This window comes from Panulirus ornatus, chromosome 48 (assembly GCF_036320965.1).
Source record: "Panulirus ornatus isolate Po-2019 chromosome 48, ASM3632096v1, whole genome shotgun sequence".
Lineage (NCBI taxonomy): Eukaryota > Metazoa > Arthropoda > Malacostraca > Decapoda > Palinuridae > Panulirus > Panulirus ornatus.
The window spans coordinates 24,130,492-24,145,521 of record NC_092271.1 but is presented as its reverse complement, the minus strand read 5'-3'; the positions used below and the strand labels follow the sequence as shown (position 1 = coordinate 24,145,521).

Below are 15,030 nucleotides of genomic sequence, written 5' to 3'. Positions count from 1 at the left end.
TAAATTTCAAAACTGAGAGTTTTAACATTAGGTTCCTTAACCAAGGTTGTGGTGGTTGAGAAAAACTAGAGAAATCAGTCAAACAGAAATGCAAAGCTGAAATTTCTGGCACCATGGTTGTTTCTCTGGGCTACAAGAGTCACCAATCCCATAAACCAGTTAGTAAGAGAACTTTCCCATGAAGATCTACACGGGGAAAAAAATAAATTTGGTTCTAAAAGTTCCACTCCACAATACGGGTATCTATTACTACTGCCCTTGTCAAAGATCGAAGAGGTATATACACCTGATCCCCTTCATACAACCTATATGACTTATGACCATCTGGACATATGACCAGAAAAATATAAATTGAAAAATAGAAATAATGAAATATGAACCAAAGAATCTTAAATAAAATGCAAAAAGAAATTACAGAATCATATAATAAAGATGGTTAATAAAAAGTAAGATAATCATGACAGAAATTGAGCAGGACAAAAGAATGTTGTACAGGCATAGGAATTCTACATGCCACGCTGACATGCATCCGACTTATGTCCACGTCAAGATCAGACTGACTGGTCAGAATGGAACTCGGACGTATGTCAGGGAGGAGGTGTACCATCAACAAGACATCTGCCTCAATGGCAAAGAGATCCACTAGATAATTTATCCCTAATGAAAGGACCCAACTAAGTGCATATCTCCAAGCAGCCATTCTGTTGTTCTGGATAGCCATTTAGATAAGGCATCTCCCCATATATACAAACTCCTAAAATACAAAATGCCTGGATAAACAGCTTGTGTACATTGCTAAGGATAGTTTTTTCACCTTTCCAAGAAAATAAAACATCTACTGGAGCCTTACAAACTGGTAAATGGACTGCCATTGTATTGTAGGAATTATTCTTATCTAACAAATATCATTAACTGCATGATGAAGAGAGCCATTATGTGTGTCAACCACATAATGAAAATCTGAGTAAGAATACAAAGCTTATTACATGAAATCTATCAATATTGCACCCTTACTTTCACAGGTTTGGGAACTTTTGGAGCTTTTTTCCTCTTTCGGGTTGGTGTGGCACGTGTTGAGTATGTGTCATCATCATCATCATCAGGTTCTTCCTCTTCCTCTTCTAAGAATGCTGAATCATCAAAGTAGTATGGCTCCTAAAAGGAAATGGAGAAAGTGCACTAAGTGGAGGAAATATTTCTCTAATAAAAAAAAGAATCAAACTGTCCTGCCCAGTCAAAGTATCTGCATCCTGAGGAGATAAATTTACCTAAGTAACCTAGTCAAGGATTGAAAAAGTCAACCAGCACAACAACATGCTGCTGGAATTTTGGGGGTCATCTAAATCTTACAAGAAATATCTTAAGAAAAAATTAACTTATTGAAATTCATTTAAGCCAAATGGTTAAAATTCGACCTGGCATTCTTTAAAACAACACACTTAAAAAAAAAAAAGCCAGCCACTGGATTACAAATTTACCTAATAGATTGGAGGTCTAATTCACTTGAATCGCTGGCAAAATATCAAAAATGGCAACACTGCTACAGACTCTTAGAAGAAACGTTTTTCAGTCTGAGACTCTGCAGTCAAGAAAGGAAAAAATTATCAAGCCCTGCTGGGTACATAGTTAGCCTTTCCTCACTCATCCTCTCTATGTTCAAACCCTTTTAGAACACCCTCTTCTGCTCTCTCACACAAGTTTTCTTGCTGTCATCTCTCTCTCTCTCTCTCTCTCTCTCTCTCTCTCTCTCTCTCTCTCTCTCTCTCTCTCTCTCTCTCTCTCTCTTATCCTCTCTTATGTAAGCACCCTATAACTTCTTTTTCCATCAACTCTCCTCATACCAAATACCGTCCTCAAAAAATTTCACTTCAAACCTATCCATCCTCTTCTGTACATTTTCACCCAAGGATCATGCCTTGCATCCATACAACACTCTCAAGACTACTATATCACCAAACAGACTAATTTTTGCCCTAAAAGAGAGTGACCTTTCTATCTACATACTTTTCAAAGTGCCCAAGACCTTTACCCCCTCACCCAATATATAGCTTACTTTAGCTCCCATGGATCCATGTCCACTCTTACGTATTTAAACAGTCCACTTCCTCCATTCAAACTCACTTTCCAACCAACCTATCTCTCTCCCTTCTAAAGTTCTAGTCTTGAAAATATTTATTATTTAGATATAAATAAACAAAGCATTTCAGTGACAGTACGGGAGGGCACATATCTAGGGGTTGGTGGAGGCAAACATAGATCATACAGTGGGTATAATACATTAGACATAGGAGGGTGACAGGAGGGACCAAATGGGACCCAGGGACTGAACATTCAGAAGCACAAGAGATGTGTACACGATAGAATTGGATTTATGTGGTATATGGAGGAAGCAATGTCCTGTCGGTGGGCTGAAACAGGGAATATCAACCAGTAAAGGCAGTCTGTAGGGCTTGGCCATGGATGGTGGGCTATGGTTTTAGTACATTAAATACAAGAGATAAGTAGTGAATGTGTACAAACAAGGCCATCATTCCTTTGTTCCTGATATTATCTCCCAAAGATAGTGGGGATATTCAGGTACAGAAAAAGTCACCTGGTCACACTAACTACAAACTGTTTTAATATTTTCTTCTATTTTCCCTATTTTTCCCATTATACCATAAATTTCAATATTCCACATTTCATTAATGAGTATGCCATACAAGACAAACAGCTCTGTACTTCTGAAAAATATCATGCAATGAGTGCAAGGTTTCACATTAGATTGGTATAAAATGCAAATGTAAGAGTTGCAGAAACTTTACCTTGTTTTCATACACAAAGTTGGTTTCCTCGGGGTTTACAGCAGCTGGGTTTTCAACTGTAACTATGGTATGTTCATCTCCCTCAGGTTCCTTAATAGCCTGCAATGATGTTCATCATTATAAGTTGGATGATATGGCAGCATGGTGTTAATCAGACAGAAAAAGACAGGCAATGTATACCACACAGATCAAATTCACTCTATACCACACATGCCTCTCACCCTCCCTTAATGTTCAGATCTAACTGACCCAAAGCAACTTTCACTTCATCTTTCAATCCCCTTACTGGTCTCCTTCTCCCCTTTCCACAATCCATTTATGAAATGTAAATCCTCTTAATCAGTTCTTCTTCACTCATTCTCTCCATATGTCCAGACTATTTCAGCACACCCTAATCAACTTTCTTCATCATATTGTGCTTACTCCCGCACTTCTCTCTTACACTGTCATTCCTTACATGATCAACTCACCTAATAAAATGTATTGTCCAAGAATTTCACTTCTAACATGTCTACCCCCTTTCTTTCTTTTGCATCCAGGGCTGAAGACTTACATTCATAAAACATTGCTGAGACAGCTATACATTCAAACGTACCCTTCTTTCCCCTGTGAGTCGCTGACCTCTCTTGCCACACTAATCAAAGCACCCAAGAATGTAACCCAACCTCTCCCAACCTATGACTCATTAGAGTTCCATCCATTGTAAAGTCCACTCCCAGGTACTTGGCATTCATATGCTACTCATATCACCTTGGAACATTCCTAAAATTGTTGTTGCCTCCTGATATCCCCAATCTTGCAGTCTGTCTGTTAACATTTCATGAAACAGACAAGCACTTTTGAATAAAGGTATTTCTAATTTTCAACTCCTCCAATAATTCAAATGAAAACGTTGTGTTTCAAAAAAAATTTAACAGATTTCTGAAACTTTTGTTATTAGATACTATGGACACACATTATCCAATATAATAATATAATTACCACAGAATAATTAGTCAGGTTTGGCCTCCCAAACCTGCACTGTTCTCTGTAGTGCCAACCCCATACACAAAGACATACAAAACTTTCATGTACAACAGGAAGTAAAATCTTACTCTCATACATACTTACAAAACAATACTTACAAACTTGGGAAGCAATGCTAGAAATGAATAAATGCAATGTTTAAACTTTTCAGTCACCTCCAACCCAAAACATTTTCTCAAATGTTTCCTACTTTGTACAGAAGACATCATGTAACACACTGTCTTGTTTTCCTATGCATACATCACTATCTCACCACCATTCCTAAATATAAATTGCAGCTCATGTGATAATTCACATGTATAATTCTAAATGAAAATATATTCACTCAAAAGAATGCATTCTTCTATTTGAGAAAAATTTCTCTCATCCCTCTACCTTCCAATTCAATTCTATTTCAATAATTCTACGAGTCATCTCCCATCCTCCAATGTTAAAAAACAGTTCACATTACCACAGAATAGTAATAACCAACCCTTAACATTTAACATATCCTTTCACTTTAGCTCACTATAAATAACGAACACATAATTAGATATGTGTAAGCACAGTCATGTAAAATCAATAACACTCTATCTTGTAATCGACACTGTACATCATCTCCATGCTTAGCAAATCAGATACTATATACTACATTTTGGAACTCAGATAATTCCTACAAAACCACACTTATCATTCCTTGTATATAACATGACTATGTCATGCCTGATAATACACTAAATGAATCATGCCTTGTATCCTAGATATATTACACATGGCACAGCATGCCTAGCAAACCACATAAGCTAAGTCTCAACTAGGTGATCAAATAGCAACATGCATTACCAATGACAAGAAAAATCATGCCTGCTATACTTAACAATCAATCATTCATATGTACCTTTTTTAAGAGCCAGTGCTGTAGGCCAAAGAAAAAGAAGTTTGCTGTTTTAGGATGTGTTTCATATCAATTTCCTTGCAGGTGAATATATGTATTTTGTTTAGATAATTTCTTTATTCAGAACTGAATCTGAAGATAAACTAAAGTAAGTCTGTGACAATAAAAATCAAAACACTGGTTCACTGGTTACTCCCTCTTACCAATTCAGTAAATATTATGTTTATGCTATTACAATATACTTAATAATTGGGGTACTGTAATCAACTGAACTGTTACATTCTATTGTCTAAAACTAACTCCTTGCATATTTTAGGACAGTTTCAACATTCAGTTGAAATATCTATTTTTATAACCAATACTTCTGAATGGCTGACTTGAGGAGAATATGGCCTACAAATATTTCAAATGGCCTAGAGGATGTTTCCTAACATCATTTGGAAATGTTTCATGTATGTCAGACACCCAAATTTCTTCCATATACTTATGCTTTTGCCTGAATTTCATATAGGACAACTGAAAACATCACAAAATCCAACCATTTATTGCATTCTTAGGTGCCTCAGTACTTAATTGGTGTTGTGGTGCCCACGTGAACAACAAATCACACTCTATGATTTACACTAGATGATACACTTGAATATAACACTATACTCTCATTTCTCTATGTTGCTTTGATTTCAAAATCTCTATTCATTTCTGTGATATACAGTATACCTCCTCTGAACCCTGTAAAGTTTGCCATTTTTGGACACAAAAATAGCTACTTTCTTTCCTTCAAAGTATGATATAAAAACATGATTTACCCAATAATACATCTATTCTTTTTTATTATGCTAGCTGAAACAGCATGGGTAACAATCAACAATGCCATCTCATTAACACAGGACACAGTGATCAAGTGTAATAAATATAATAAGCATTTTTTTTTTTTTTTGCTGTCTCCCGCGTTTGCGAGGTAGCGCAAGGAAACAGACGAAAGAAATGGCCCAACCCACCCCCATACACATGTATATACATACGTCCACACACGCAAATATACATACCTACACAGCTTTCCATGGTTTACCCCAGACGCTTCACATGCCCTGATTCAATCCACTGACAGCATGTCAACCCCGGTATACCACATCGCTCCAATTCACGCTATTCCTTGCCCTCCTTTCACCCTCCTGCATGTTCAGGCCCCGATCACATAAAATCTTTTTCACTCCATCTTTCCACCTCCAATTTGGTCTACCACTTCTCCTTGTTCCCTCCACCTCCGACACATATATCCTCTTGGTCAACCTTTCCTCACTCATTCTCTCCATGTGCCCAAACCATTTCAAAACACCCTCTTCTGCTCTCTCAACCACGCTCTTTTTATTTCCACACATCTCTCTTACCCTTACGTTACTTACTCGATCAAACCACCTCACGCCACACATTGTCCTCAAACATCTCATTTCCAGCACATCCATCCTCCTGCGCACAACTCTATCCATAGCCCACGCCTCGCAGACCATACAACATTGTTGGAACCACTATTCCTTCAAACATACCCATTTTTGCTTTCCGAGATAATGTTCTCGACTTCCACACATTCTTCAAGGCTCCCAGAATTTTCGCCCCCTCCCCCACCCTATGATTCACTTCCGCTTCCATGGTTCCATCTGCTGCCAGATCCACTCCCAGATATCTAAAACACTTCACTTCCTCCAGTTTTTCTCCATTCAAACTTACCTCCCAATTGACTTGACCCTCAACCCTACTGTACCTAATAACCTTGCTCTTATTCACATTTACTCTTAACTTTCTTCTTTCACACACTTTACCAAACTCAGTCACCAGCTTCTGCAGTTTCTCACATGAATCAGCCACCAGCGCTGTATCATCAGCGAACAACAACTGACTCACTTCCCAAGCTCTCTCATCCCCAACAGACTTCATACTTGCCCCCCTCTCCAAAACTCTTGCATTCACCTCCCTAACAACCCCATCCATAAACAAATTAAACAACCATGGAGACATCACACACCCCTGCCGCAAACCTACATTCACTGAGAACCAATCACTTTCCTCTCTTCCTACACGTACACATGCCTTACATCCTCGATAAAAACTTTTCACTGCTTCTAACAACTTGCCTCCCACACCATATATTCTTAATACCTTCCACAGAGCATCTCTATCAACTCTATCATATGCCTTCTCCAGATCCATAAATGCTACATACAAATCCATTTGCTTTTCTAAGTATTTCCCACATACATTCTTCAAAGCAAACACCTGATCCACACATCCTCTACCACTTCTGAAACCACACTGCTCTTCCCCAATCTGATGCTCTGTACATGCCTTCACCCTCTCAATCAATATCCTCCCATATAATTTACCTGGAATACTCAACAAACTTATACCTCTGTAATTTGAGCACTCACTCTTATCCCCTTTGCCTATGTACAATGGCACTATGCACGCATTCCGCCAATCCTCAGGCACCTCACCATGAGTCATACATACATTAAATGACCTTACCAACCATATATATATATATATATATATATATATATATATATATATATATATATATATATATATATATATATATATATATTTTTTCTTTTCAACTATTCGCCATTTCCCGCGTTAGCGAGGTAGCGTTAAGAACAGAGGACCGGGCCTTTTTTGGAATATCCTCACCTGGCCCCCTCTGTTCCTTCTTTTGGAAAATTAAAAAAAAAAAAAGAAAAGAAAGGGGAGGATTTCAAGCCCCCCGCTCCTACCCCTTTTAGTCGCCTTCTACGACACGCAGGGAATACGTGGGAAGTATTCTTAATCCCCTATCCCCAGGGACAATATATATATATATATATATATATATATATATATATATATATATATATATATATATATATATACACATATATATATATATTTTTTTTACTTTGTCGCTGTCTCCTGCGTTTGCGAGGTAGCGCAAGGAAACAGACGAAAGAAATGGCCCAACCCACCCCCATACACATGTATATACATACACGTCCACACATGCAAATATGCATACCTACACAGCTTTCCATGGTTTACCCCAGACGCTTCACATGCCTTGATTCAATCCACTGACAGCACGTCAACCCCGGTATACCACATCACTCCAATTCACTCTATTCCTTGCCCTCCTTTCACCCTCCTGCATGTTCAGGCCCCAATCACACAAAATCTTTTTCACTCCATCTTTCCACCTCCAATTTGGTCTCCCTCTTCTCCTCGTTCCCTCCACCTCCGACACATATATCCTCTTGGTCAATCTTTCCTCACTCATTCTCTCCATGTGCCCAAACCATTTCAAAACACCCTCTTCTGCTCTCTCAACCACGCTCTTTTTGTTTCCACACATCTCTCTTACCCTTACGTTACTTACTCGATCAAACCACCTCACACCACACATTGTCCTCAAACATCTCATTTCCAGCACATCCACCCTCCTGCGCACAACTCTATCCATAGCCCACGCCTCGCAACCATACAACATTGTTGGAACCACTATTCCTTCAAACATACCCATTTTTGCTTTCCGAGATAATGTTCTCGACTTCCACACATTCTTCAAGGCTCCCAGAATTTTCGCCCCCTCCCCCACCCTATGATCCACTTCCGCTTCCATGGTTCCATCCGCTGCCAGATCCACTCCCAGATATCTAAAACACTTCACTTCCTCCAGTTTTTCTCCATTCAAACTCACCTCCCAATTGACTTGACCCTCAACCCTACTGTACCTAATAACCTTGCTCTTATTCACATTTACTCTTAACTTTCTTCTTTCACACATTTTAGAAAGTTAAAAAATACAAGGAGGGGAGGATTTCTGGCCCCCCGCTCCCGTCCCCTCTAGTCGCCTTCTACGACATGCGAGGAATGCGTGGGAAGTATTCTTTCACCCTATCCCCAGGGATAATATACATATATATGCATATATATATATACATATACACATACATATGCACATATACACACATACACACATACACATATATATACATATGAAAAATGTAAGAAATAATTTAGAAAACTGAAACTTCTAGCTTGAAATGAAATGAAAAAAATGAATGTCACATAATGGTTCAACCTCTGGCTATGGAAAAGGGAAATGTATAATTTATTCACACAAACGTCAATAGCAGTTTTCATCAATTTAACCACTGTATCATACTGCCTGGTCCACTTCTCTTATCATGAAACAGGAATATTGGCTTATGATGTTTCTCAATTTTCTTCATTACACAAAGTACAACCATATCTTGGATACATGAGGGTAGGTAGTTAAAATCTCTCATTACACTTGTAATATTTAACATTCATCACAATGTGTGATGTGAGGTGGTTTGATCGAGTAAGTAACGTAAGGGTAAGAGAGATGAGTGGAAATAAAAAGAGCGTGGTTGAGAGAGCAGAAGAGGGTGTTTTGAAATGGTTTGGGCACATGGAGAGAATGAGTGAGGAAAGATTGACCAAGAGGATATATGTGTCGGAGGTGGAGGGAACGAGGAGAAGTGGGAGACCAAATTGGAGGTGGAAAGATGGAGTGAAAAAGATTTTGTGTGATCGGGGCCTGAACATGCAGGAGGGTGAAAGGAGGGCAAGGAATAGAGTGAATTGGATCGATGTGGTATACCGGGTTTGACGTGTTGTCAGTGGATTGAATCAGGGCATGTGAAGCGTCTGGGGTAAACCATGGAAAGCTGTGTAGGTATGTATATTTGCGTGTGTGGATGAGTATGTATATACATGTGTATGGGGGTGGGTTGGGCCATTTCTTTCGTCTGTTTCCTTGCGCTACCTCGGAAACGCTGGAGACAGCGACAAAGCAAAAAAAAAAAAAAAGAAATATATATATATATATATATATATATATATATATATATATATATATATATATATATATATATATATATTCCCTGGGGATAGGGGATTAAGAATACTTCCCACGTATTCCCTGTGTGTCGTAGAAGGCGACTAAAAGGGGAGGGAGCGGGGGGGCTGGAAATCCTCCCCTCTCGTTTTTTTTTTTTTTTAATTTTCCAAAAGAAGGAACAGAGGGGGCCAGGTGAGGATATTCCAAAAAAGGCCCAGTCCTCTGTTCTTAACGCTACCTCGCTAACGCGGGAAATGGCAAATAGTTTAAAAAAAAGAAAAATATATATATATCCTAACCTAGGATAAGAATCCAATTCACTGACCAACCCTTTGGGAAGGATGAACAGCTGGGTTGACAATGGACCAAATGCCACAACCAGGATTCATACCTATGCATACTCAATCCAGAGCAGCTCATGAGTGCATCACAGTCAGAAATGCTAACTACTACACCACAAAGGTCCATCATATATCTACTCAATTTATTATTCCAAAATGTCAATGAAAAAACTTCTATGTAAGCCTTAGTAATATATATTATCTATTAAACTGAATTAGTGCATCTGAAATATACACCTTCTAATATGTGATGCTACATACCTGATGAGCTAGCGCCATATAGGATCTTTTTCTGCAACACCATCTTTGGGAAGGATACACATAGAGCTGACCCTCAACTGTACCAGGCATGCGATGACGAGCACTCATATACAGCTTGCATGGGTTCTGTGCTATACCTAAGGGGAAAAAAAAAATGTGAATAAGAGCAAGGTTATTAGGTACAGTGGGGTTGAGGGTCAAGTCAATTGGGAGGTAAGTTTCAATGGAGAAAAACTGGAGGAAGTAAAGTGTTTTAGATATCTGGGAGTGGATCTGGCAGCAGATGGAACCATGGAAGCGGAAGTGAATCATAGGGTGGGGGAGGGGGCGAAAATCCTAGGAGCCTTGAAGAATGTGTGGAAGTCGAGAACATTATCTCGGAAAGCAAAAATGGGAATGTTTGAAGGAATAGTTGTTCCAACAATGTTGTATGGTTGCGAGGCGTGGGCTATGGATAGAGTTGTGCGCAGGAGGGTGGATGTGCTGGAAATGAGATGTTTGAGGAAAATGTGTGGTGTGAGGTGGTTTGATCAAGTAAGTAACGTAAGGGTAAGAGAGATGTGTGGAAATAAAAAGAGTGTTGTTGAGAGAGCAGAAGAGGGTGTTTTGAAATGGTTTGGGCACATGGAGAGAATGAGTGAGGAAAGATTGACCAAGAGGATACATGTGTCGGAGGTGGAGGGAACGAGGAGAAGAGGGAGACCAAATTGGAGGTGGAAAGATGGAGTGAAAAAGATTTTGTGTGATCGGGGCCTGAACATGCAGGAGGGTGAAAGGAGGGCAAGGAATAGAGTGAAATGGAGCGATGTGGTATACCGGGGTTGACGTGCTGTCATTGGATTGAATCGGGGCATGTGAAGCGTCTGGGGTAAACCATGGAAAGCTGTGTAGGTATGTATATTTTGCGTGTGTGGACGTATGTATATACATGTGTATGGGGGTGGGTTGGGCCATTTCTTTCGTCTGTTTCCTTGCGCTACCTCGCAAACGCGGGAGACAGCGACAAAGCAAAAAAAAAAAAAAAAATATACATATATATATATTACATTATTACATGACAGCTAGAGACTGAGTGTGAACGAATGGGGCCTTTGTTGTCTTTTCCTAGCGCTACCGCGCACACATGAGGGGGAGGGGGTTGTTATTCCATGTGTGGTGAGGTGGCGATGGGAATAAATAAAGGCAGACAGTATGAATTATGTTCATGTGTATATATGTATATGTCTGTGTGTGTATACATATGTGTACATGGAGATGTATAGGCATGTATATTTGCGTGTGTGGACGTGAATGTATATACATGTGTATGTGGGTGGGTTGGGCCATTCTTTCATCTGTTTCCTTGCGCTACCTCGCTAACGCGGGAGACAGCGACAAAGCCAAATAAAAAAAATAATAAAAAATATATATGCATGCATTCCACAGGAAAATGAAACACAATAAGTTCCCAAGTACACTTTCGTGTAATGACCACATCAGAGGAGGAGGTACATGAATGAGTCAGTTGATAAACAAGGAAGAGACATAGCTAGGATACCAATGGTAAACAAGTGTCAACGGACAGAGATGTTCGGGTGCATTCAAGGCTGAAAACATGCCTGTCATAAAACTTTATTATGTGGTCAAGAAAGGGAACTGTTCACAAACATTGTCTTTAATAAAGCTATCCAATTAGTTTAGACCTTCACTAATATTGTTACAATTGTTTGTGTATCTAATGATAGAAGATTCAATGATATTTCTCATGGTGAAAAAGTTAAAGTTAATAACTTTGTTGGCAATACTCTAGTCAATACAATGATCATAATTCTTAACATGATTAAACAAGGCATTTGGTTCTTGCACCATTCTTATGCAATACTTATGCTGCTTAAGTCTAAAATTAAGATCCTTACCAGTCTAACTGATATAAAACATATTACAATTTTTACAGGGTACTCTACAAACACAGCCCACAAAACTTTCTGGTATAGTATTGTCATTGTTGAAGGATACATTTACATTCAAGGATTTATGCAACCTGGAAAGAAATGTAAAATTATCATTAAAAGGTAGAACTAAAAGATTCTTGGTATCAAGGGGAGGTTTGGGTTTAACTCTTGATACCAAGAATCTATGGGCCATGGCTGTGGAAAGTAAGATTTGCGTTTGGTGTATTATACAAGTGAGCTAGATTAGATGTGTTCTTGAGGCTCCCTTGCTAAGATTGGAAAAGCAATTATGCATAAAAAAAAATCAATAATCTATAACATTACATGAATACAAACACTGACCTGTCTGTGAATCAAGAAATGGGAGGCGAGTCTTGCGTTCCCGCATAAGTCGAACATTATAATTGGCACTATTGATCATTAATGAGCGATACTGAACATCCTGAAGAAAGCTGAAAAAGACGAAGCATATTAAGAGTTTCAAGAAAATTTGTGAACACTACGTTAAAAATATGACAAAAAAAAATTTCCTTTCTTTCTATGTTGGAGGCTTAAGTCTAGGCAAAAACTACAACAAGGTACATAAAATGCTCCTTATTCCCGTAAACTCAACAGCTATGAAGTATTGGGCAGAGGCATATGAAAGCGATGGCAAAGGGGGTGCTCATCCCCCTTAAGTCATACAGTATAGAGTAAATTTAGTAATAATGATCATTCATATATTCTTATAGTAACTTTCATTCTTTTAGTCCTTCAAAAGGAAAAATCAATGAGTCATCAAGTCTACTTAGCTGTTTCAGTGATTTACACTAGTGACCACTGAAATACCATGTCCTTTTCACTAACTCCCCCTAAAAATTACATTGATTTATAACAAGGAAATTTTCTCATCTGCAAAAGACTTTTAATTTGTTTCATCAAACAAAAATCCCTTGATTATTGCTACCAGATGTTTTATGTTATCAAATATCATAAATTCGTTTTTGTTAAAATATGGTTGCCAGTCTCATTGTAACCTTTCTTCTGTACAATAGTTGTATCTAATGTTATAAGAATCTGATTAATGTTAATGATCCAATTTACCATCCAAATAACTCAAAAAGCATTAAGTTCTCTAAGATACAATGTGTTGTAGAGCAGTTATACTTCAGCTAAGTCATTGTATTTCATTAACTCTCATGACAAGTGTCATTATTTCTGCATTTCATTTTCTATAGGATTCACAGGCAAAAAGAATGGCTGCTACAGCCATATTCAACTCTGAGTCAGATTTGTTATATATTTCAAATCTAGATTCATATCTTTAGAATAATTATGGTAATTCATGCTCGAAAGTCCAGTAGTTAGAGGAAAATTGGCATGTATTGATATGATCATTCCCTCAAGAACATATTAATGATGTTCTCAAAGTTAGTACAATTTTGTCTATCTGTTCAAAGTTTCCTTCAACAAGTATATAACATTTTTTAAGGGTGTAAGTCAATCCTTTTATTTTCTTATTGTCTTTCATGATCACATAATATCATCCCCCAAACAGCTAAATACTCATTTGTTTACTTTCAATGACTAAATCATTTTCATTATCATTTCAAAGACTTAATTCAAGGAATATGGCATGAGGAAGAGATCTCAAAATGTATAAAAATTACAAAAAATGATCAAAGTACCAACAACACCAAAACAACTGCAGTAACTTCACTCATTTTGAATTCCAATGAATAAAAGGGTCGTGATTCGTGTTTTGCCAGATGTCTATAAAGAATAAGTAGGGTTAATTGATGTAAAAGTAGGTAGAAAAATTTAAAAGAATCAACAGACTCTATGAAAACCTCACTTTATCTTTCCTTGTGGCCATGATGTATAAAAGAAATGGCTGCTTATAAACAGCCTGGGCAATAGCATAACCGAACACTTTATCTGTTTGGTGACATTCACTTGCAATTGGCACAATGCTCAATCATGGGTGTCACAAGTATATTCTAATTAAAATATTGTACAATGAAATAAACTCTGACTGCATAGCAGGTTGGGGGAGGTTTCATGGGCCCTGTTGATTTCATTACATGTTTAATATCTGTACATGAATGAACCTCATTTACTCCAAGATTTACATAACCCTCACTACTATCATCTCATTTAGCATTGTAGAATGATTCATAATTTTTCAAGTCATGCTGTGCAACTCTTATTGTATTCTCTTAATACTATATTAGCACTGCAGAATAAAATCACTCGTTATTCAAAGCTAGTTTCAATTTATAAGCTACCTGGTAATAACTTATAGTCTACCCTGCCCATATTACGTCAAATTAGGTGATTTTAGGTTAATTACAACCTTATCTTCAAAACTACAAAGTGAATCTACAATATCAAACATTAAAGACGTATTTCCAACATTTTTAGTTATCTTGGAGCGCCTTTAAATCTCTGGTCACCTCAACATAACTAGGATTTCTTTCCGAACGTAAAGATATCCTTTGTGCATTTAAAATGTAAAAGATATCCTTTGATCTCTACACAATCCTTAGATTGGTCACATGCCGTTGAGGTGGTTGAGTTGAGCAGGGCAGCCCTAGGGGTCCAGAATTACCCTGCCTGGCTCGCCCCTCTCTATGCCATCCCAAGTGTCATCATCAGCTGGGTTTCACCAGACATTCCGCCACCTACCTGCTAATTTTCTCCAGATTGGTTTGCACCAGCGTGTCGGCCATCTCTACGGTGATTGAAGGATCCTCTAGGGTGGTGAGAGAGGGAGAAAATTACCGAAAAATCGTCAAATTCCGGCGTCCATTAGTAATTAGTTGTGTAGTCGTCGCCTTCGACCCATTTGTTTACTAGATTGTCCTGCGTCCGGCTCCAGCACTGCGGCTCTGACTTTGATCATATATCAACTAAATTA

The 15,030-nt window shown here is 38.2% G+C and overlaps 1 protein-coding gene across 3 annotated transcripts in view; it reads right to left on the bottom strand.

The window, feature by feature from the left end:
• The window catches only part of LOC139763848 (zinc finger protein ubi-d4 B-like), a 105,902-nt gene extending 90,916 nt beyond the window's left edge, over window positions 1-14,986 (bottom strand). For all 3 annotated transcript variants that reach the window (XM_071690192.1, XM_071690193.1, XM_071690194.1), the window contains exons 1-5: window positions 14,799-14,986; window positions 12,474-12,583; window positions 10,201-10,337; window positions 2,805-2,903; window positions 1,015-1,155 (exon numbers count right to left, since the gene is read on the bottom strand). In XM_071690192.1, the coding sequence (XP_071546293.1) occupies window positions 1,015-1,155; window positions 2,805-2,903; window positions 10,201-10,337; window positions 12,474-12,583; window positions 14,799-14,842 (531 nt within the window). In that variant the 5' untranslated portion in view covers window positions 14,843-14,986. The remainder of the gene's footprint in view (window positions 1-1,014; window positions 1,156-2,804; window positions 2,904-10,200; window positions 10,338-12,473; window positions 12,584-14,798) is intronic.
• Between the last annotated feature and the right edge of the window lie 44 nt (window positions 14,987-15,030).